This window comes from Antedon bifida, chromosome 7 (genome assembly GCF_963402885.1).
Source record: "Antedon bifida chromosome 7, ecAntBifi1.1, whole genome shotgun sequence".
NCBI lineage: Eukaryota > Metazoa > Echinodermata > Crinoidea > Comatulida > Antedonidae > Antedon > Antedon bifida.
The window spans coordinates 25,245,225-25,268,660 of NC_136232.1; the positions used below are offsets into that span (position 1 = coordinate 25,245,225).

General features: G+C 32.0%; 3 protein-coding genes across 4 annotated transcripts in view; all 3 read right to left on the reverse strand.

Moving 5' to 3' along the window:
- LOC144848795 (vacuolar protein sorting-associated protein 26B-like) overlaps nucleotides 1–14,597 on the reverse strand; it is a 79,693-nt gene extending 65,096 nt beyond the window's left edge. Inside the window, exons 1-5 of the mRNA XM_078705727.1 lie at nucleotides 14,476–14,597; nucleotides 13,682–13,822; nucleotides 9,849–9,918; nucleotides 8,551–8,707; nucleotides 7,926–8,090 (exon numbers count right to left, since the gene is read on the reverse strand). Coding sequence (XP_078561853.1) covers nucleotides 7,926–8,090; nucleotides 8,551–8,707; nucleotides 9,849–9,918; nucleotides 13,682–13,822; nucleotides 14,476–14,478 — 536 coding nt within the window. The 5' untranslated portion in view covers nucleotides 14,479–14,597. The remainder of the gene's footprint in view (nucleotides 1–7,925; nucleotides 8,091–8,550; nucleotides 8,708–9,848; nucleotides 9,919–13,681; nucleotides 13,823–14,475) is intronic.
- A 122-nt stretch (nucleotides 14,598–14,719) lies between these two features.
- Nucleotides 14,720–19,697, reverse strand: LOC144847908 (uncharacterized). 2 transcript variants are annotated; one of them, XM_078704488.1, is made up of 4 exons: nucleotides 19,567–19,697; nucleotides 17,960–19,143; nucleotides 17,454–17,602; nucleotides 14,720–16,667 (listed from the first exon to the last, which is right to left on the reverse strand). In XM_078704488.1, exons 2-4 carry the CDS (start codon nucleotides 19,139–19,141, stop codon nucleotides 16,496–16,498), a joined length of 1,503 nt encoding a protein of 500 aa, XP_078560614.1. In that variant the 5' UTR covers nucleotides 19,142–19,143; nucleotides 19,567–19,697; the 3' UTR covers nucleotides 14,720–16,495. The 2 variants fall into 2 exon arrangements, with proteins under 2 accessions (XP_078560614.1, XP_078560613.1); XM_078704487.1 differs by having other exon boundaries at nucleotides 17,960–19,212.
- Nucleotides 19,698–20,191: 494 nt separating this feature from the next.
- On the reverse strand, nucleotides 20,192–23,217 carry LOC144849141 (peroxiredoxin-4-like). The gene is made up of 6 exons (XM_078706158.1): nucleotides 23,054–23,217; nucleotides 22,381–22,498; nucleotides 22,088–22,204; nucleotides 21,539–21,661; nucleotides 21,067–21,232; nucleotides 20,192–20,735 (listed from the first exon to the last, which is right to left on the reverse strand). Exons 1-6 carry the CDS (start codon nucleotides 23,211–23,213, stop codon nucleotides 20,676–20,678), a joined length of 744 nt encoding a protein of 247 aa, XP_078562284.1. The 5' UTR covers nucleotides 23,214–23,217; the 3' UTR covers nucleotides 20,192–20,675.
- Between the last annotated feature and the right edge of the window lie 219 nt (nucleotides 23,218–23,436).

A 23,436-nucleotide genomic window follows, 5' to 3' on the forward strand; every position in this document is an offset into this window, starting at 1 on the left:
GTACCTTCACACGTGCGGTCCGAAAATAAAAATGATATGATTCAAGAAATCTGTATTGATTTTGATTTGGGTTCAGTGTTTGATTACTAAGTGTGAATTAAAGATCCAAGCTGTATTTCTAGTTATATACAAAATTGTCTGCCTTTTTCAAAATTATTAACGATGTAAAACAGAACAGATGTAAAACAGAACAGATGATAACAAGTTGAACCAGACGACTGTAACAAATCTTGGATGACACCTTACTTATTTATTTTTTAAACTATAAATCTGTTTTTAAACAAATCATCAATATTGCATCTTATAAACGATTAAAAAAAAAACACAAAAAAAGGAAATAATTACACATAACTCCTAATCCCATAATAGCAGTTGAGCCTGAAATTTTTAGTTAACTCTTTAAAAATCAGGCACTTTTTGCCAGTCCAAAAAAGTAAAGAATGCATCAGAATGCTTTTAAAAAATAGAAGTGACCGTAACAACAATTCTAGTTTTTTTTAATGATTCCAAGTTTTTTCAGCATTCACTGTATTGTTTATAAAAATTCTTTCCTATATGTGTATGTGGTATAAAGCAGTGCATAGCGGAATTACCAGAGTGATACAGGAAGTCACACTGAAGAAAGATATTGTATAGGTGGTGGATCAAAAGGTCAAAACTATGACTATAGGAAAAATACCACTACACAATATAAAACAGATTGTATAATAGTTGTACACAACAATAGGAACTACTTTCCTGTAAACTTGAAAGTAGTTATCATGAATCAAATGACTGAAAACATACTTCAAGTAAGAAGACATTTTATGTGGTAAGTGGAAGAATAAATACCTTATCTGGATACATTACTGCTAGAGCATATGAGAGAGGTACAGAATTGGTTTTTATAGCAGTTGTATTAAAAACTTATAACTGGAAAGTAACTGCCAACATCAATTGGACTAGAATATAAAGTTATTGCAATCATGAACTATATAACTGCAATGCAACTGGGGATGTGCATAATTGGAAGTACAGGAATATAAGAACAATCAAACACTTTATCATTATTATTACTTCATTATCTGCAAGAAATCTTTTCAAATATTTGTGAACAGGAATTTGTTGTTTTTTTAAATATATCAAGATGTACAAAAACCTTTGCATTGTGTGGATACTGATTTTGTTGTTCATAAAGTCTTCATTCGCAGTTCGTGTTGAGTTTGAAGTTACGCCACCGACAGAAGCCAAGACATTCCCAGGACAAAATGTTACGCTGTCATGCGTGTTGAAAAACTACCGCACCAATACACACACTGTCATTTGGGTTCAAATACAGGGAACTAACCAAACAATTATAACAAAAAATAGGGATCTTCATCGTTCAACTATTGACAACTTTCAATTCTCTCTCTTTGGTGGGGGAAACAACTTTACTCTACATATTGTTATACCAGAAAAAGACTTTATTGATTTTGAAGATGTAGACACTATTACAAAACAATTTCAGTGTTCTGTATTTCGACCACCATCTAATAATCTAGTGCTCAACGCTATTTCAAAGGTAACAATTCAGGAGTTGACATTTATTAGGCTAGTTTGTTTATTTAATGAGACTATTTATGCACCTGGACAAACATTAGGTTTTGGGTGTTTTGCTGATTCTGATTCAAACATAATTACGAATTTAAAAACTGGAAAAGGTCAAATATTGCCTTCAACATTAATAGACTCTATTCTTAAACATAGTTCAAATGTAACAAAAGAGGATAACAATGCTATTTATATTTGTGAATCTAAACATATTGGGACAAATCAAATTAAAAGTTGCTCAAAAGGTCCAATCACTGTCAACTACAAACCAGAGATTACCATAACACAAATATCATCATTGGAATACATCTGTACTGCAGAGGCTAGACCACCTGTTGATGAACAACACTGGATAGTGAAGCCTAATATTACTGAACTTTACACAATTTCTAACAATACTTTAAAAATAAAAAAAGATGATACAGATATAAAAATAACATGTGAAGCTGAAAACAATATTGGAAAAGAAACAAAATCATTGATAATATCAGGTAATAGCGCAGTTTACACTTCAATAATAATAATAATTGTGAGTGTACTGCTAACATGTAGTGTACTTGCAATAATAACGTTCATATTTTGCTTAAAACGAAAACGTAACAAGGCAGCTATGTTGAAGATTAACTCTAAAAGTGAAGATACAAGAAATGTTGCTTATCATGTGACAGAATATGAGCTACAAGAGGATTTTCAGGACGTTGGCGATCAAGTCTATGAAAACGAGAGTGAAGTAAGAAAGAACGTGAAAAACAAACAAAGTAAGTTTGATGATAGTGAGTACCAATGTGTAGACACTGATATCTATTCAGAGCCAACTACTAACTCAAATGAAGAAGAGATGAAGAATAAGGTACATGTATATACCAAGGTAAACAAACTAGATTTTAAAGAATGTGAAAATGAGATATATGAGGGAGGGGCTGATAATAAAAAGGAAGGGGTACAAGATGAAGGACATTTTTACTCCAAAGTGAACAAACCAGATTTTAAGGAGTGTGAAAATGAGATATATGAGGGTGCCACTGGAGGAGCCAACACAAAATGGGTATAAGATAAGGGACATGTTTATCCTCAAGTGAACAAACGCGATTATAAAGAATGTGAAAATGAGTAAGTAAGTCATACCCGATTAAAGGAAAGAAACTTTAAACCATCCAGTAAAGTAATATTATAATAATAACATTGAGAACATTGCGAGAATATACTCAACCAAGATGTAAACTAGGAATCAGTTTAAAACAGTATGTAAAGCATTCTTACTATAAACTGCTAGGACTTCCATAATATATTTAATTCTAGGTATGGTACAGTTCAGTGCACAGCTAAGCAGATACAACAACCTAATGTAAAATATATTTACCTGCATAGATACAGGACCACACTCCAATGTTATCTATACCTATCTGATCAGTTATGGTTCTATATTTGATATATTTCACTTTCTATTAAATTTTGTATATCATTTATTTTCTGAATTCAACCTATAATATGTTTACGAATATATACATGCTTGCAAGTCCAAAAGGTCTCAAATTAATTGTTATCATTAAAAACACATTCCGAATACCAGACATATTTGGCCAGCCCAAAGGTGGTCCGGTATTAGGAGAGTCTACAGTTATTAGGTTGTAAGCTTGAAGCAGTCATGTAGGCAAAAGTGCTTAATACAATGCAGAGCAAAATAAAAATAAGTAGTTAAATACGCTAGTTTTGACTTGAACATTTTTAATGCACTAAAGGCTGTTTTATGAGGAGTACCTTTAATCTTCAGATACGTGGCTCTAAATGTTACACAGTTTATACAAAGGGTACAAAGGCAAACAATGATTTTGTATAGGATGATATTGAAATGAAATGGTCCTAAAATAGATAGTGAATCTTAACAAATCCCTAATGTGACATACTAGTTTTTCACTATAGTTTCCTGTAGCATGGATTACCCATATCCTTCTTTGTGGTATGCATTTTAATATACTGAAAAAATATATATATAAAGTTCTGTCTACACTATCAAACTAGTTTAACAAAAAAAGTTTGATGTACCCAAATATGGTAGATATGACATCATCATGTCCATATATGGGCACATCACATTTTTTCACATAAAGTTTGACAGTGTAGACAGAGCTTTAAGGCACATGGATAGTTGTACTGCAAATGTATATAAAAATGATCATGAATTTAGGGGAATTTCATGTATAAAAATTGTGTAGTGTTTTGTAAAGATAATTGTACGTAGCATTTGTCTCAGAGCAACACAATTGTCTATGTATATTGAACATTTATGTAAATATTAAAAATAAATGGATATATCTACTGATGAAAATGAATGATTGGAAATGTGTTTTGTTTTGGGGCACTTATAAGTATTTCCCTCAAAGTTGTAACTGACAATGTCATTACCTAAAGATAAAGCTTAGCTAATCATGAACTTTGTATATAATTGTATAAAATGCATATTCACAATAAAAAATATATTGTTTAATAAACAGACTTTGGATTATGAAGATATTAGGAACTATAACAACCACACAAATTTACAGAATATTTTCATTCTTCATTTAAGCTTATAATCTTTCCTTTTATATTCAAAATAAAAACAATTTGATAGAAACATTTTTTTTTATCTTCAGCAAAAATAAAACCATTTGTAAACAATTAATGTTTCGTTTTGAAAGAACAATAAAAAGAAAGTTACTTTTCAATAAACAACTTAAGTAAACCGAAACAGCAAAACTAAAAACAAAAGCAATAAACAAACTAAAACAAATTTGTATATATCATTTTGTGAATATTTCAAGTATATCTTCTTGACACGCAACGCCTGACCGATTTCTTAACAAATCTTTTGACGTTGGTCTTAGCGTGATCTCACCTTATTGAGGATATTGAGTTGGTAGCATATCCCGATGGATAAGGAAGTGATGAAAGTAATACACGAATAATCTAACGCTGAAAACAATTAAAACGCAATAATTCTGAATTCAACACCCATGTTGGAATATTGGAGCATACTGTAAGTAAACAGTGTGAAAGAATAAGTGAAGGTAGGCCAACTACTTATTTATAAATTGGTATAAAGTCTAATTAGATTTAAGAATAAGGCCAAAAAATATAGTTTTAAGCATCAACCTCGGAATAAATTTTGGTGAAGGGAGGGTGGTTTTTTTTCTTACTGAAAACACTATATTTTAACATAGTTATCGTCGATATTGATTAACGCTACCATTTAGAATTACAAACTCTTTAAAAAGAAATGAATCACACAAATTTTCAGACAAATTCAAATGCCTAATGATACATTACCATATTTGACCTAGTTAGGTCAGAAATTTGACCAAATGAGAAGTTAAGTTATTTTCTATCTACAATAATATCATTGACTATGGTATCTGATTCGATAATTTGTATCAGAGTTGTATTGGAGTTTGCACATACAGTATAAAGCTCTGTCTACACTCTTAAACTTTATGTGACAAAAAAATGTGATGTGCATATATGGACATAATGATGTCATATCATTACCATATTTGGGCACATCACACTTTTTTTTGTCAAACTAGTTTGATAGTGTAAACAGAGCTTTCGGGTTGTTGAAAACAACATATACTTTAATAGTGTACATACAGTAGCAGATAGTCTAGGCCGATAGTCTTGTAGTTCATGTTATAACCAGTTACCAAAAAAGTAAAAAATGAATATATTTTAATTGAGATACTGATAGATAATTTCTCTTTTTCAGACACGTAAACATCATTGAAGAAAAAATCGAAAAGATGTCAATTAAATTTATCTGTGTAAATATTGTGTTATTGTTATTTTCATCTACCTTTGCTGATGTTGAATTTGTTAAAAGGCCACCTAGGAGTCTGACTGCTTTCCCAGGGCAAGTCCTTGCACTACCATGTGTGCTGGAGGGCTTGGAAGAGGAACATGTCATTAAATGGTTTCATCTTTCCAATTCAAAACAAATAAGACCTCTCACAAGAAATAGAAATGTACACCAGAGACGTATTCAAAACTTTACACAAGATATTTCAATTATCGGCGAGGAAATGAACTTTACCCTACTTATTAAAATTCCAGGAATTAAATCGTTAGAATTTGGGCAATCCCAAAGTATAAACGCTAACTATTTTTGTGCTGTATATGATTTGGAAGATGGCAGAAAAATTTTAGGAGCATCGACAAGTGTTACTATACAGAATTGGACATTTAATGAACCAATTTGTGTAAGTATTATTAAAAATGAAATTGATGTTGGTACACCTGTAACTGTAGGATGTTTTCCCGACTATTATGACTCAAATATAGTAACTACATTGAAAATTTCAAACGGACAAGTGTTAGACACCATGTTTAATGAAATGAGGATAACTCACACGTTGAATGTGACTAAAGAACATGATAATACATCGTTTATATGCGAATCAATGCGAAACGGAACAAATGAAATCAGACGTTGCTCTGAAGGTCCAATCACTGTACACTATGACAAGACGGTAACAGTCACACAAACACCCTCAATGGGATATACAACAACAGAACTAAACAATGATGTAACCTTTATAACGACTCAAGAGGAGACTACTAGTTTTGTCACAGGCTGGACTATAGAGTCTACTACTTTAAGTACAGAAAGTTTACTAAACACAGTATTTTCAAAGATAACTGAAATACTAAAATTTAACACGGAAATAACAACAGATTTTTCAATCATGGAAATAACAAGCGATACTTCAATAAGAAACGAAACTTTAAACATTCCAATTGTAAACAATCAGGACAAAGTGGATGGAAATGACAGCCTTATATTTTACATTTCCGGAGCCGTTTTATTAGGGGTTGTGGTCGCTATCGCCATAGTAATAGCTTTTCAGAGGAAACGTCACATGACAAAAAGTAAGGACACTACTGAACTAGCACCATGTGACAACATCCAGGATGTACAAAGCCATATCTACGAGTATGTTCCGGAAAATATTCATTTCCAGGACACGGAAAATCAAATCTATGCTGATGTAGCCGAATTGGGCAATAGAACTGTTCCTATTGTCAACGATGATGATCAATACATTGAGAATGAAAATGAAATATATGAAGGACCTGATATGAATATTCATGAACAACCTAACATGAATATTCATGAGCATTATACAAATAAACAAGAGGACAGCAAGGAAATCCAAGATTTAAATAACGACTTGGATAAATATATAGAGACAGAAAATGAAATATATGAAGGACCTGACATGAATACTCATGAGCATTATGCAAATAAGCAAGAGGGCAGCAAAGAAGTCCAAGATTTAAATAACGATGACTTGGATAAATATATAGAGACAGAGAATGAAATATATGAAGGGCCAAATAATACAGAACACCATAGTACAGATAGACATGGTTATTCTGAAGTGAATAAAAGTGATTATAAAGAATGTGAAAATGAAATATATGAAGGTCCTGTAATTCTATAATAATAATAATAATAATAATAATAAATTAATTTAAGCCTTTGCACTATTTAAACAGTGAAAACCAACTGATAACTGATGTATATTTAAATTTGTAAATAAACAAAATAATGAAAATTATACTTCTCTTTAAATTTGTTTTAGATACAATTAGCCTTTTGAAATGTTGACCTATTTTTATACGAATGACCCCATAGTGACCTTTATAACAGTTAAACACTCTGTTACTTATAGCATTTAAAACTTGAATGTGCTTTATAGTTTTGTTTTACTACATTGCATTTAAAAACAATAAAAATAAATTACAAAAAAAGGAGAGAAAATAGCAGATCTTGATTTATTTTTTGAGAGTTGATGGAGGGTGGGAGAAATAAATAAAACTATTTAATTTCCACTAATTGTGATTGAACTAACAAATATACTTAGAAAAGTTGTCAATCTATCAATTTTTGGGTGTGCTAAAATATATTGAACATCACTAAAGCTATGTCTACTCTCAAATCAAATTTATGTGAAAGTGTGATGTGCCCAAATATGGTAGTAACATTCCATTCCAAATATGGTAGTGATATGACATCAGTATGCTAATATATGGGCACATCACATTTTTAAATTTGATAGTGTAGACATAGCTTTAGATTTAAAATAAACAGCAGCCACTACTATATTCTGCAACCTCTGAAAATTAATTATTTAAATAAATGATGTGATCAAGAATAAATGTAATGTAAGTAATGTCTAAATTACTTTGTACAAGTTGCGATGAGAAAACTGTTATTTGATCATTAGTTGATTTATATATATAAATAAAATAAATTTAGAATAAAGAATTAGACAGAACAACTGTTGGACCAATCTGTCTTCAAATTCTCTACTTACTTTGACTTGTTGTACTCAAATTCTATATGTAAGCAGTCTTCTATGCCGACTTCCATTTTAATTGATGAGTTCACCTCAGGATAGTGCGACAACGTGTGCACAAGTATATCCATCTCTTTCGTCGTGTCCGTCAACCTCTTTGTTATTGTAACTTTCAAATAATATCTGGTAAAATGTTTACAAAAAATTGCATCGACAAAAGTTAGATTTGACGGACAGAGATTGTACAATCATGGAAAACTTATTAATATCCAATCGAGTAGAAATAAAGTTCTAAGGTAACTTCATTATAGGGAAGAAATGCTTCTAAACTTTAGTCTCATTCGAGGCTTTAGTTTGTGGCATTATATTAGACATGAAAGAAAATTTTAGTTCTGCCTAACTAATGCTAGAATGTAATCCTTATACTGGGTTAGATAAATTAGCCTGAATTACAGTGACATTATTTCCAGCAAGAAAAATGTAATATTGGCCCAGTGTGGAACACCTTACAACCAAGCTTGTACTTTCATATTGGCAACTTTGCCATCACTGGCACCATTAACACTCCCATCCTAACACTCCCATCCTAACACTGCCACCCTCACTGCCACCTTCAATGCCACCCTCACCGTCACCACCTCACCTGAGTTTAACATTCGCTCCTGTGTACGATTCATAAGGCTTCTCAACATTTTGGAACTCGAATGGATAACTGGTTGAATTTGCCAAATCCCCGGGTCGTGCCAGCTCTTTCACCAATGATGTGAATTCATGATGGTTGCCTCTATCATAATATAACTCTAGAAAATTAAATAATAAAACAATAAAAATAATAACAATAAAAACATACGATATTAGTAGCACTTTTTATATATGATTTTAATATAGAATATTTATACTGTTAATTTGAAAATAAAATATTGGTTACCATTTGTCTGTTTAAACTAGGCTAATTCAAGTTTCCAATTTAGAGGGCGCTAGAATCAGTAATGTTACTAACATCAAAACCTAGAGGGCGCTAGCATCATTACCCACAGTCATGTGAATGTTTTATGTAATGTTAAATCAATATTTGGAAATTTAGTTCCTTGATAAATTAGTCAATTACTGATGTACAGTATCATTAGCAAAACTTTGCCTAATATGGTATGCCTAAATAAATTTATTCAACCAAAAATGGGAAAGTAAAATTTAGTCTAGTGGACTATAAAGCAAAATGTATTATATCCTTATAAATATTTTTTCTTTTGGTAAAATACTTCTTTCAAATTCTGTTTTATTAATGGTCTAGTTTTAAAATAAGAGAGGTCATAGGTTCAAAGTTCATCAGGCATTTTTTTCATGTCAATTTGTAATGGAACGTTCCTTCCAAATGAAGATCTATGACCAAAATAAAACTAAGATCAAAGTTCTAAATTTGTATATTGTTAAAGAGTAAATTGCAATTATATCTAATTTTAAAAGAAATGTGTTTAATGAATGTGTCTACACAACTATGTACTACGGTACTTAAGAAAGCAGTATGTTTGTGTCTGTTAATTTTAAATTTATTTTTAGCAACAGCACACAATGTCTGAATTTGCTGTTGTTGCACAAGCTATCCCAACAGTAATTTGTATATTTGTAAGATGAATGTAATCAAAATGTACGCAGAATTCCTTCAAACCGATTCCTGTTGGAATAGCTTCCAAAGCTACCCAAATTTAATAATTTGGTGCTTTTGCCTTAGTTATCCCAACAGTAATTCATAGATGAAAGTACTGTAATCAAAACAGCAGTTATGTCTTTTGTAAAGTAAGATAAAGAAGGAAACTTAATTATTGTAAAAACACCAATTAATAGATTAATAGTTTAATAGAATAGTTAGAATTTGGTGTTTTTACATAAGCTATCCCAACTGTAAATTAACAGATAATAGCAAACAGGACATTCAATACATACCTATTTGACCTACAAATTCAATTCTTATTCCTTGGTGTTCAAGACGTTTGCCTTTTAAAGTCACATTCACCTGCAAATACAAATGGACAGTAAATACTAAAGATTGAAATGTCTAAAAATGAAGAGAAATTAGACGGAGGCTTGGGACAATACTAGAGGGTACGATTATACGGAAGGGTGGGAATATAAGGAAGCATGGGACTATACTAGAGGTTGGGATTATACGGAAGCATGGGACTATACTAGAGGATTGGATTATATGGAAGCATGGGACTATACTAGAGGGTGGGATTATCTGGAAGCATGGGACTATACTAGAGGGTGGGATTATCTGGAAGTATGGGACTATAATACTAGAGGGTGGAATTTTACGAAAGCATGGGACTATACTAGAGGGTAGGATTATATGGAAGCATGGGACTATACTAGAGGGTGGGATTATACGCAACCATGGGACTAATATAGTGTTAAGTTCTATAAAATTGGTTAGCTTTTATTAAATTTTCTTATTTGGAGTTACTTATGATATACTGTTAAAATTGTGTTGAAAATCTCTTTTGAAAATAACTGTCCTATATCAGCATCATGGTTTTGTTTTCTATTATAAATCTTTTAACTTGTGTGTACTAAATTCACTGTAGAGCTTAGCAAGTGAAGAAAAGACAGAGATAGCAATGAATTATATTAATGTCATGTACAAGTTTTAAAATGTCTCCGAGGCATTCTTTACAGCAATTAATGATAAGGCAATAATAAACGAACGAAGACGCTACTAAAGTACCACTACACTCAAGAAGTAATGGCAAGAAAAATTGCCAGAAAAAAAAATTTAATTATTTTATGTGGTACACATATTTGCTGAGAATTATGAATATTTAATATAAATTTATTGAATCTGTATCCATTTTACTATTAATATCAGGTACTTTTTAGCAAATAATAAATTTATTTTTATTTAAAGATAACATAATAAACCCTTAGTTTTAATAAAGGTATTTCATTAAACTATTGACTATTTTTCGCATTAAATAACGAATAATTTAGTAAATACATTTTACAGTTAAAGTGAATAATTAATTATGTTACGGTACATTAAAATGGCCTAAAGGTATTCAACAATTTATTTTCAAATTATTTTTTTCAGGACGAGTACAGTAAGGTAAAAGATCTTCAACAAAAATTACTGAATTTATTATAGTAAAAATATCTGTTTTGGTTTCATTTAGAGATCCAGTTGTTTTTACTGCAAAGTTGGTTACAGTAGATCTATTCCCATGATCTAATTTCCAAGTATTATACTACTATACAATACAAATAATTAATATAAAACTTACAGTAGTAATAAAATAATAAATTAATGATTAAATTAGTAATAAATGAATACATGATAATGATTGAACACATTTTGTTGGCACCATTTGCTAAATTCCACTCTCTTAACTACTGTATTGTAGCTAGTCATCCATCTATGCCATTCTCTAATACATCTATTCTTAAGGTAGTGATCCATCTAACTCTTTCTCTAATATGTCTATGTATTCTTAAGGTGTTACATCTTAAACGGAAGCTGCTTACGTCTCATTAAACCTCTTAATGTTATAATTTCAATAAAAAATTAAAATCTATACATAAATAATGAGTAATGTTTAGTATTGTTTATAAAGTGGAATTTAAAATCCTAGTCTTATTTTTTGACATCAATAAAGGAATAAGAATGTGTAGGCCCTACTATTATACAAATATTATATTCATATTAATGTTGGATAACCTTCTTATGTTAATTTTCAATGATTTTTGAGTATTTTAATTTTTTTTAATTATTTTTTTAAATTTCATTTTCTGAGAGTGAGTTACTTTAAACTGTGGTTATTCCTTGCCTTCTCAGATTGTGTATTTTTAAATTTTTATGGCTAATTAAGAAATAAAATGAACCCAAGAAGCTAACTTTAATCATTTTAATTGATACAATACTTTTTAAGAGTTAATTTATAATAAAAATTATAATAGTTTAACCAGATGCTAAAACGTGAACTTGAGGCTATGTATTTCTTGCTAGAGGAAGTAATAGTCAACATGAAGAGTTTTTAACCCCTGCTGGGTTTAACTATATAAATTCAATATTATCTGTCAATGTCAAGAATACATAATGCATTAATTTTATGTAAGAATTTTTTTATCAGTCAGTGGAATACGTATTACTCAAACAAACACGATTTAAGTAACATGTACTTGTACAGTTCCACATATTTGCGACTCCAGCCAGTCTTATATCAGAAATATATAATGTACTGTTCACTTGTAATTGTATGTATTATTTTCTTTCTGTCTACACTATCAAACTAGTTTTTAAAAAAAAGTGTGATGTGCCTAAATATGGTAGTGATATACCTAAATATGGTTGTGATAAAACATCATCATGTCCATATATGGGCACATCACATTTTGTTGTCAAATAAAGTTTGATAGTGTAGAATGGGCTTAATGCACTGTTGTACTCAAGGAACAAAGTGAGCCTTTTTGACCTGTTAGGCCACCCTAATAAAATATTGAGAATAAATTAATATATGCTGTATTATGTTTCTTACTGTAGACTGAATAGCAGGGTTAACATTGCTACAAAACTTCTTTGTAAATCCAAATTTTAAAAATTGTATTATATTGTTTTAAAATATAACATCTTAACCACTAGACCACATCACATCACTAAAGAATGTATGCTATGTTTAGTAAAATTGGCTACTTTCAAAAAGCAGTGCGCTACTTCACTGTAAATAAAATAGTAATTAAATTGACATTGAATTTTAAGATATTCCGACAATGTTAACACGGATTTTAAAAAACATTATCTTACTGTGGGACTAATATTTTGAGAATATCTTGGATGAAAGATATTCAGAGTTCTCAACTTGATAATTTAATTTAATTCTTATTTAAAAAATGTCCGTAGTAAAGAGGAAAATGTCAGTAGTTTTTTTACATCACATCATTCTGCTCCGAGCACTTCTTTCTGAGCGTATGCAGAAAGATTTTCCGACTTGACAGTGTTGTAATTGCTTGTGTCATGAGAATGCAGTCGCCTGTGTTTTGATGCTTGTACTATTGCGGAAACCCTGGAAGTAGGGCTTTTTGTGGTGTACTTGATACTTTAATAAATGGGAAAAGTTTAGGCCAATGCTTTTATAACCCTACATCTGTGTTGGTCATTGTTTCGTCCATATTTATTGTGTTGTTCCAAGGATTTCCCAGACTTTTTTATTATGCCACATATAATTTACTTAGTTATACCCCTTTCACATCAAAAGCAAAGGTGACACCCCAGTGTTTTGGTGTGAAAGGTAATATCAAGCAACTCCGGAGTTCAAAACAAAACCAAAATGGTCATAAACCACGGGGTGTCTCCGGAGATCACTCCAGAATTTTGGGTGTGAAAGGGGTATTAAGCCGATTTTTCACTAGGAGAATTTGTTTGCGCGAATCAAAAGCGTCAGGTTATTTATACACATGCGTATTCATGTTTTCATCTTCCAAATCCCTCTCTACGTATGCGTATAAACGGACAAATTCGCCTAGTGGAAAATCAACTTTAGTATGGTATTTTCCTAGCATTTCCATACGTCCGTAATCGGGCCAAATTTTCTTAGTAATTACAGACTTTCTGTAGTACAAAACTAAAATGGTCATAAACCCTGGAGTGTCTTCGGAGTTTTGGTGTGAAAGGGGTATTAGTATGGTATTTTACTAGCATTTCCATACATCCGTAATTGGGCCAAATTTGCGTAGTAATTACAGACGTTCTGAAGTACTTTAGATAACCCTTGACATGCTGTACTCACCTTGCCTGAGATTGATTCACCATCATAGAAGAGGTACAACTTTTCTTTTTTGCCATCTTCGGTTTTGATTTCCGCTTGCTTACGTGAAGCAGCGTCATCCAGGAGAATATCAATCTCCGCTCCACCTCCAAAAAGAAAACTCTGAAAAAAAAAAATATTAATTAATTAATTAAAATTGAATGAACGTCATTTTGATTCAAAGCAATGTATTTTTTCAGTCCTATAAAAACAACTTTTTAAATGGTCTTAGTAATGCTCTCAGTATTTCAAACTACAATAGCCTAGGCTAGCCTCTAGTCTACAATCTAGTCTAGGCCTAGGCCTATATGCATAGCCATGGAGATAAAAAAATAGATAACTCCATGATGTATGGATGGCCTCTAGGCGATGCCTAAAAAGGGGTAAAAATAATTGGGGAAATAAAACTAGACTAGGAATATAAATCTTTAAATATTATTATTATTAAACAATACCGGCACACATCAATCAATGATTGCTAAACAAGACAAATATTTAAACGGTTTTCCTTTATTCTGCCGTATTAAATAGCTAGGCCCTCTCTACCGAACACAAACATATATAGACTAGGGACAGAGCTGTTCATTTACCGTGGAACGGCTGCCTACAAAATCATGTGATCAAGGCCTAGCTAGGCGACCGGGTGTGTTGCTCAACCGGCTGCATTTAAAGTCAGAGTGTAGGAGGCCTTCCGGAAATCAAGTGCATCCAATTTTTTGATTAAATATATAAGTAATTTCAGTGCAACAAATAATTTAAAAATTCGTTATACATACCATTTTCACAAATCAAAATTAACACTTTCTGCAAGATTTTACGGAAGCTGACGACTGGAATCATCAATGTGGATTTGTAAACATGGCGTTCCCGTAGATCGTTGCCAGTAAATTTCTCAATTTTATCCAAATCGAGGTCAACTACAGAACTTGCTGTGTTCATAGCATGCATGCAGCAGTCGCATATTTTATTTTAATACAAATATGTAAAATTATATAAATAAACCTCAAACGAATAATAAAATAATGGAAAACACAGATTGCTTACCACTTGCAGCCTTTATTTTAACATACATTGGGATAGAAAGCAGGTTATCACCAAGGAAATTGTTGATTAATCATACAAAATACAGCAATGCATTGAATAAGGTCTAAAACTATTAGTAGGTTATGAATAAAAAACATCTATTTGATTGGCACCTATTTATTGAAATCACATCAAAAATTGTGTAAATTCTACCCCTTTGAAAATATGATCTTGTAATATTGAATACTTTGGACGAATCTTACCTGACAAAATCAAGCTAACTTGAAATCTGAAAGTCACATCAAAACAATTTTTTTTTCAACCAAATCAGGAATTTTTAAAATAAATTTTCTACCTAATTTTATATCATCATAGTATCTTTTTTAGATGTATTTGTGTTTCATTTTTTTCCATTCTCTCAACAAATGTAGGTAAAATAAAAACATCTATTATTCTATACATACAAAAATAAACTGAAGTCACTCAAAACACTATGCTTTGCTTAACTAGTTCTGTACAACTTTATTCTACAATATTTTACAAAATCTCCACTGTGTTAATTTTACTGTCAGCATTGTTAGTACCTTAAATAATAGTACAGTGCAAATAGTACAGTGCAAATAGCACAGTGCAAATAGTACAGTACAAATAGCAGAGTGCATATAGTACAGTACAAATAGTACAGTATGAAATAAGTCTACATTTATTTCTAATACTGTATACATTGTCTATAGTGTAGTGTCGTCAGTAAACTCCAATCTGCTCATTTCATATAAATTTTACACAATTTTATATTAATATAATTATTTTACATTATGGAATTTGATATCAACATAAATTACATTGGACAGAATACTGATAAATTTTTAAGTACTGGCAACACGTAGACAGCATAACTTACAAATTTGAAGAAATGCAATATTTTGTTTCAAAAATTGTCATCACTATAATTAATTGAAAGAGCTTTTAAAAACATAAATAAACAATCAGTTACCTGCAAAATTAACAAAGTATTATATATTATTTAAAACAGAAAAAAAAACATTTGAAAAAATGCATACATCATTAATTATAATTTTTTTAAATATTGATAAGTAATAAATTGAAATTTTGTTGAGCTATGCAAATGACCTATGCAAATGAGCTATGCTAATGACCTATGCAAATGAGCTAAGCTAATGGCTTTGCTTGATATAGACATGTTCCAAATTTATCTCTACAATTTTTTTTCTATTTATGATTTATATACAAAGCAAAACATTTTAATCGAAATATTTAAACATACATACATTTATTGAAATAATTCTTCAATAAAACACATTTTTGGCAAAATAAATGAAACATAGATTGCTTACTACTATTGTGGGAGCTCTTAGCATAAATTGGGATAGACTAGCTAGATACTATCACCAGGTCAATTTTCAAATAACCATTTAGAGAACGCATTAAAACGTATAATTAACACCATTTAAGGTCAAACCTAATTTTTATATAAATTAGTAGTTAATTAACTAATTAATTTGCACCTATTTATAATGAAATCACATAAAAACTGTGTAATTCTACCAGACTGAGAAATGAGGTCTATTTTTTAAGTACCCTCTGCTTTTTTGGCTAATAACCTATGACCATGATGATGCGTACAATGATGTCATGTACAAGATGGAAATTAATTCACTTTTTGAACATTAACTTAAGTACTCAGTTAATAATGAACTTAGGGAGTCAAAATATGAATAATATTCCTGATTTGACCATTTAGCTCCTGATTGTTTAGAATCTATAGCCATAGTAATCTGTGTATCTATAGGTTTGAGCAACTTGAAGTGCTTTTGCCAATGTCCGAGATTTCCTTGACCGCTGTATTTGGTGTTTAGATGTGAGTGCGTGCGCTCGGCTGAGGGACTGTTGTTCACGTAATTGATGGTTTTTGGAACGGACCCATCTGAAAGAAACAGAAGAAGATTGTAAAATATGAGATGCACTGACAAGATATAATGAGATCGTAACAGAACTGTATGCAGATTTAAAATTGGATTTATACTAATATATACTGTATAAAAGCATTATAACTGATTTATTTTTTATTTTTATATATATTTGTCCTCAAGCTTAACTGGAAACTGAGGAAATTCGGATTAGGCCCTCCACGGACCCACGGCAGCCAGCAGTGCAGCGCCTACCATATCAGCACACCGGGAGACGATCCCCTACTCTTTTCGAATAGTGTACCAAGTTCTTTAACGTGCACTGTTAAGTACACGGGACCAACGGCTTTACATCCCATCCGAAGGATGAGGCAATGAGAGTAAAGCATCTTGCCTAAGGATGCAATTAGTATGGTACAGATAACCTCGAACACATGCCTATCACATGCTAGTCCGATATTACCCTTACACCATCACTCTCCAGTATATACAGCACCCGCCGCGATTTCTGAACGGTCTCCCATCCAGAACGCAACCGGGCCCAACGTTGCTTAACTTCGGTGATCTGACGAGAACCGGTGTTTCAACGCAGTATTGCCGTAGACAATGATGCTATGTATTTTACATAGCCCCTTTTCTGGAAAAAGTGGGGTTGCTATTAATGTTTCTTTCATTATTCTTTCTTCTTTTATTATGGAGTTCTGATACCGTTTTAAATGTACTGTACCAAACTAGGTAAGCATTTTTACATCCAAAACTAAGTGGAATTATTTCACTAGAATGAACTTAAGTACAGCACTTACGCTTTATAAGTTTTTTCACATTCTTCACGACTTCTTTGTTGCTGGCCTTGTTTATTTTCTTCCTCAAACTGCTTGTGAAACCTTTTCTCTAGATTTGATTGACGTTTTTTTCCTTGTAGCCAACTTTTAAAAACATCGTCTGGGTCAGGCTATAAATACATAAGCAATTTATTATAATATTAATTAAGATACAAGGAAAAAATCTAGATATTTCCGTTACTATGATCTGGCAGAGTCTCTTCAGGAAGGTCAAGTCTTATGGGGACAAAAATCAAGTTATGGTCAATCCTCAAGCATCATGGTATAAGCATGGAAGATTTCTAATTTAGTGGTAAGCAGCTGGTGCATTGATGCTTTAACCTACTGGAAAGAATGTTCATTCAAGATTCAAGACAATTTATTGATCCACTTCAAAATGGAAATTCATTTGATTGGAGAATTACTGATAAATGATAAAGTTCTGTGTTTTTAAAGTTGACTACAATTAAAATTAAAATAAAACTTACTTTATTTGGATCAGTTTCACTATCGGCTTTTTTCTTTTCTTTTTCTCTTTTTTTTTTCACACGTGTATCTTCTTGTTTTTGCTGCATCCAAGCATGAAAGGCTTGTTCACTATCACTTTTTAACCTTCTTTCTTCCTCCTCCTTTTTTTGCGTTTCTTCACGTAATTGATCTCTTCTCAACCGCGCCATTTTCCTGTGATATTCTTTCTGTTCGTTTGTCTGTCCATAACGACTCTTTTGATTTCCGAAATCTGAAATTGTGCCATCTCGAAACGGATCCACTTTCTTTACCGTTATTGGTTGATAAGAAGTTTTTTTATTCACAGGACGAGCTGATTGGATACGACGAGTTGGCGGATTGTTACGTTTTTCATTCCCAGAGTATGTCGCAGTTGACGGCCTCTGTTTTGAAGGTCGTAGGTCATGACTAGAGTGTGAACCGGAGTTGTTAATGTTTGGTAAAGTAGTAGTTGCTGATTCTGTTTTTACTGGGTCTAACCCCATTAAATGTCTTTCTTCTGTGGACAAGTCAGAAGCATCAACAACTTCAAACTTTCCTTCTCTTTCAACCACAACCTTCTCTTCATCATCTAGTGAATCAAGGACATCATCATTCAATGTCGTTTCTTCCTTAGTCTCTGCGAAGGCAAGAGATTTTTTTGGCATTTGTTCCCTTTGTATAAAAGTCTGACGTTCAATGCCAGGCTGAGGATCATCAAGCGTTAATTTTGCGACTTCTTCATCAGCTAAATCCTCCTCGTTGTTGACCTCTTGCTCGTCTTCTGCATCCACATCATCTTCGTAATAAATTACCGGAAATACATCGGAGACGGGGTCTTCACGAAACTGAACACTCTGTCTTCGATTGTCAACTATAGTTCCTTCAGCGGCGAGTTCTGCATTTAGTTGAGCAATACGATCTCTAACGTTATATTCTGGTGGATCATCCACCGGTAGATAACCCTCCTCCTTCATCTGCTGTAATTCTCTTTCAACAGCTATCTGTTCTGCAAGAATCTGCAATTCCTCATCGGTCAGCTGTTGGTCATTGTCCGATTCCTCAATGTCATATTTTCCTTGTTCATCAATAGCAACATTGTCTCCTGATGAAGGGCCGTCTTGTTCTTCATCCGACATCCGCCAATCTTGATTTACTAATTGGTGAGAGTTTCCGTAATCCATCCCTAAGGGAGAATTGTGTCCAAACTCAAATGAAGGAGATTCTAGTTCCATATTTGTATATTATCTTTTGTCTAAAAAATTATTATAAAAATATTAATAATTATTATTATCAATCTTAATTTGCATTAACTTTTTAGTGACAAGTAAGATGATGATGTCTTAAACACGATATTGGTACAGTAAGTACACTTGTAGTGTACTGCATGTAGCAGCTACAAATTTCATACCGACAAACGCCATCCAGAACAATGCACTGTGGCGCCTACACTGCCGCCGACTACAACTTCTGAGGCTGCGCTAGACATGCCTAGTAGTAGTAGGCTAGGCCTTCTATCTAGGCCTAGGCCTAGGTAGGCTAACTAAAAACATCAACTAAACGCACTGGTTTTTATCATATTTCAGTTCATATGTATACAATAACCTACCAGAACCTCTTTTAAATAATTACGATTATAAGTTGCGGAATATTCATGAGTTAGTAAACATTAGTTTCAAATGTTTCCAAGCCATTTCTACCCGTAAAAAGCTAGGCTAGCCCTCTAGCTGCTGCTCAACTCGAGCGCGATACACACGTCTCTAAACAAATGGGCGGTATTCCTTGTTTGTTTACGTAATCGATATGGCAACCAAGGTATAATGACGTCATAATTGGAAACCCCATGCAGTTCATATAGCATGGAGCAAAACAAGTTTTTAAAATGTGTTTTTTTTTGTGGCATTACTATTATTTGTTTATAGACAATTACTTGAATTATATATACATTTTCTTTTTCTCTGTCATGTGACTTTCAATGTGTAAAGCTCTGTCTACACTATCAAACTTTATGACAAAAAAATGTGATGTGCCCATATATGGATATGATGATGTCATATCACTACCATACTTGGGCACACTAGTTTGATAGTGTAGACAGAGCTTTAGACTTACATTAATCTTCTATAAAAATCTTTTTTATTAAAAAGTAATCAATAATTATGATTAGTGGTGATGAGATGTAAAGATACAAATTATAAACAACACACACAATAAAATAATATAACAACTTGTGTAAATGTTCTAATTGAATTTATTGGTCCATCAGGAATGCAAAATAAATAAGTAACATAGCCCTTGAAGAAAGATGATAAGCAAATAAACGAAATTCGTCATATTCAACTATAGATAGTTTCATAGATAGATTCAATTTTCTATATGAATATTGATAAGATAATAATACATATGGTAATAAGATATCATGAATATTCATAACAGTCACAGCTTTATTCTCATGTGCATAGATGTTTTATCGTGTTATACTATCAGGAAACAACTAACAGGAAAAAACAATGCTTAAATTAATAAATAAAATTGGACTATTTGTCATCTTGTCCAATACTATACTAAATGTTGAATTTGGAAAATGTCATAAATAAGACTAACAACAACCATGTGTCCAAACAGAGGGTTGGTGCAATAAGAAATAGGAAGTAAAGTTGCTAAAAAAATAAGAAAGAAGAAGATAATTAAAAAACAACATTTTAATCTTCTTTGAGATTATTTCTTGCCGTTCTGCTTTTTAAAGTAATTCAGCTTATCAACTGGGTTTGGAATGATCTAAAAAAATAAAAATAAACACAAATTTACTTTATTTATCATATAAAGTGCCTTTTTTACAATTTGCAAGGAGAATAGGCAATCTACAATGCTGTACAAACTAGAGGGTTTAAGCTGGTTAAAGGCAGACTTAGATTTTCAATCAATTTTATCATCCAAAGGAAATTTCATTTGGTTGTGACATATCAATCATCATATGGTAAATCAGTTGCTTATAGTTATAGTTCCCCGGGTTTAGCATTTGTGATGTATGTCTTTATTGTTTGTATTGTAAAATCTGGAATAAATTGAATTAACAAACAAGACCAGAAAACAAGTAAATGAAATTTACCGTGTCACTTCCGGGCTTCCATCCTGCTGGGCACACCTCACCATGTTTATCTGTGTATTGGAATGCTTGTACAAGACGAATGGTTTCTTCTACTGAACGGCCAACGGGTAAATCGTTCATGGTGATTTGACGAAGGACTCCCTCCTCATCAATTATAAATAGGCCTCTATAAATAGAATGTAGAAAAAAAAAAATGAAATTATGGTATATTTAGGAAGAAATATTAAAGGCAATGGAGAGTGTACTTCTTTTTTAAAGTTTAAAGCTGTCTACACTATCAAACTTTATGCGACAAAAATATGTGACCATATGATGACGATGACGTCATATCACTACCATATTTGGCTATATCACTACCATATTTGGCTATATCACTACCATATTTGGGCACATCATACTTTTTTTGTCAAACTAGTTTGATAGTGTAGACAGAGCTTCAAATGTTTAAGAGATAGAAACATATTAAATTTACCTCAATGTATGTCCTAAGTCCTCCAGATAAACACCATAATCCTTGGACATCTGATGAGTTAGATCAGATAAAAGTGGAATTTGCATTTTACCAAGACCTCCCTGTTTCCTATCGGTATTGATCCTGCAATAAATATAATCATATCATATTAGTTGATTTATTTCTAAAGCTCTGTCTACACTATCAAATCAGTGTGATGTGCCCAAATATGGTAGTGATATAGTCAAATATGGTAGTGATATGACATCATCATGTCTATATATGGCCACATTTTTTGTCACATAATGTTTGATAGTGTAGACAGAGCTTTAGACTTTTAAATTCAATGTTTAAAGATGTACTGTCCATCCAAACATCTTGAATAGTCCATTTTTTTTTATATACAGGCAATCCTGTACTTTAGGAGTGGAGTTGTAATTTGTCATTAGAAAAAATCCTGACATATGACAGGATTTGAACCCAGGAACCTTGGATTGGTAGCCAAGCATCATAACCACCAAGCCACCACTAAGAAGTTATTCAATTTTGCCGAAAACTATCTCTACTTACCATGCGAGATGAGTGAAAGGTGAATCGACTGATATTGCAATAACTTCTGTATTAATTTCTTTAAAGTCGCTGATACGATCACTAAATGCAATGATTTCTGTTGGACATACAAATGTACTGCAAAAGGAAAATTAAAACCAATATTATTAAATCTGAAATAAAATTGCTTTACTTAGTTTATTATTAGTAATTATATTGTTTGCAATACATTTGAGAGACTATTAATATGCTTTTATGTACAGTAGTCAGTATGTATTTACAAGTATTTTAATCTAACAAAGTAAATAACTCACAAATCCAATGGATAGAATAAAAGAACCAAATATTTGCCACTAAAATCGGTCAACTTGAGTTCTTTAAATTCACCATTAATCACAGCAGTACCTTCAAAGTATGGAGCTGGCTTAGAAACTAAAAAAGAAAATTGAGGTTAAAATGATTTAAAGACCTACTTTATAAATTTACATTTGTGTTGGTGGTAGACCTAGTTACATTTACCGGTATATATTCTATTTATAGCGATATTTACATGAAAACACAATACAAATTATAACGTAATAGCAATAAAAGAGCATGCTGTATTACATAAAATTAACAATAACAACATATAGTTCATAGTTTATTTTATTTGTCCAAAAAGGAAATTCATGTTGACATACATTGCTCAAAATTAGTTAATTGAAGGTTTCTAGAAAATTAGTAATACAGAACACAGTTTATGTGTGTAAATTCTGAAAAAAAAAATGTTTGAACACAGACTGCGGCCTACATTCTAATGTATGAGCATTGTGCAGACTAATAAAAAAAGCCGATCAAGTCCAAGGTCAATGTTAGGCCTAGACTGATAAGTAGGCATTCAATATCGCTGGATGGAGCAGCTAATCCGTTCCGTTGCGTACCTGGGAAAAATCCTCGATACTCCGACAGCCTCCTGCACACGCGCGGCTTAGGAAACAATTGACTTACTTTGAGCTTTACTCCAGTGAACTGCATGTTTTATGCTTTTCTGTGACTCCCCAGGATATACATGTCCATCACCATAAACATTGCAAGCTTCTTCAGCGATAACTGAAGCCGCAAGTTGAAGGAGAACAAGGTACACAAAACGTGCGACGGAGGCAGCCATATTGAAAACTGACAAGGACGACACGTCATAACTACTAAATAGAGGGCGCATTACTATTTTACACTGAAAAATAGTGTTTAAAAAATTGTTGTTGAATATTTCATTTTAATCTCACATAAAAGTTATTCCCTTTGACCAAAAAATGGATCGAAAAAAAATTATTTACCTGAAAAAATGTAAATTAAAGGAAAAAATGTTTAAATTGTCTGTCAGACAATGAATT

What these genes read in the sequence shown, in the direction of transcription:
- LOC144847908 (XM_078704487.1), bottom strand. Translation starts at nt 19,192, where the DNA reads ATGGAACTAGAATCTCCTTCATTTGAGTTTGGACACAATTCTCCCTTA. An exon ending in GTGAAACTGATCCAAATAAA is followed by an intron (nt 17,603 to 17,959) that starts GTAAGTTTTATT and finishes ATGTATTTATAG; the next exon opens with CCTGACCCAGACGATGTTTT. An exon ending in TGTGAAAAAACTTATAAAGC is followed by an intron (nt 16,668 to 17,453) that starts GTAAGTGCTGTA and finishes TGTTTCTTTCAG; the next exon opens with ATGGGTCCGTTCCAAAAACC.
- LOC144849141 (XM_078706158.1), bottom strand. Translation starts at nt 23,213, where the DNA reads ATGGCTGCCTCCGTCGCACGTTTTGTGTACCTTGTTCTCCTTCAACTT. An exon ending in TTATTCTATCCATTGGATTT is followed by an intron (nt 22,205 to 22,380) that starts GTGAGTTATTTA and finishes TTCCTTTTGCAG; the next exon opens with TACATTTGTATGTCCAACAG. An exon ending in GACTTAGGACATACATTGAG is followed by an intron (nt 21,233 to 21,538) that starts GTAAATTTAATA and finishes TTCTATTTATAG; the next exon opens with AGGCCTATTTATAATTGATG.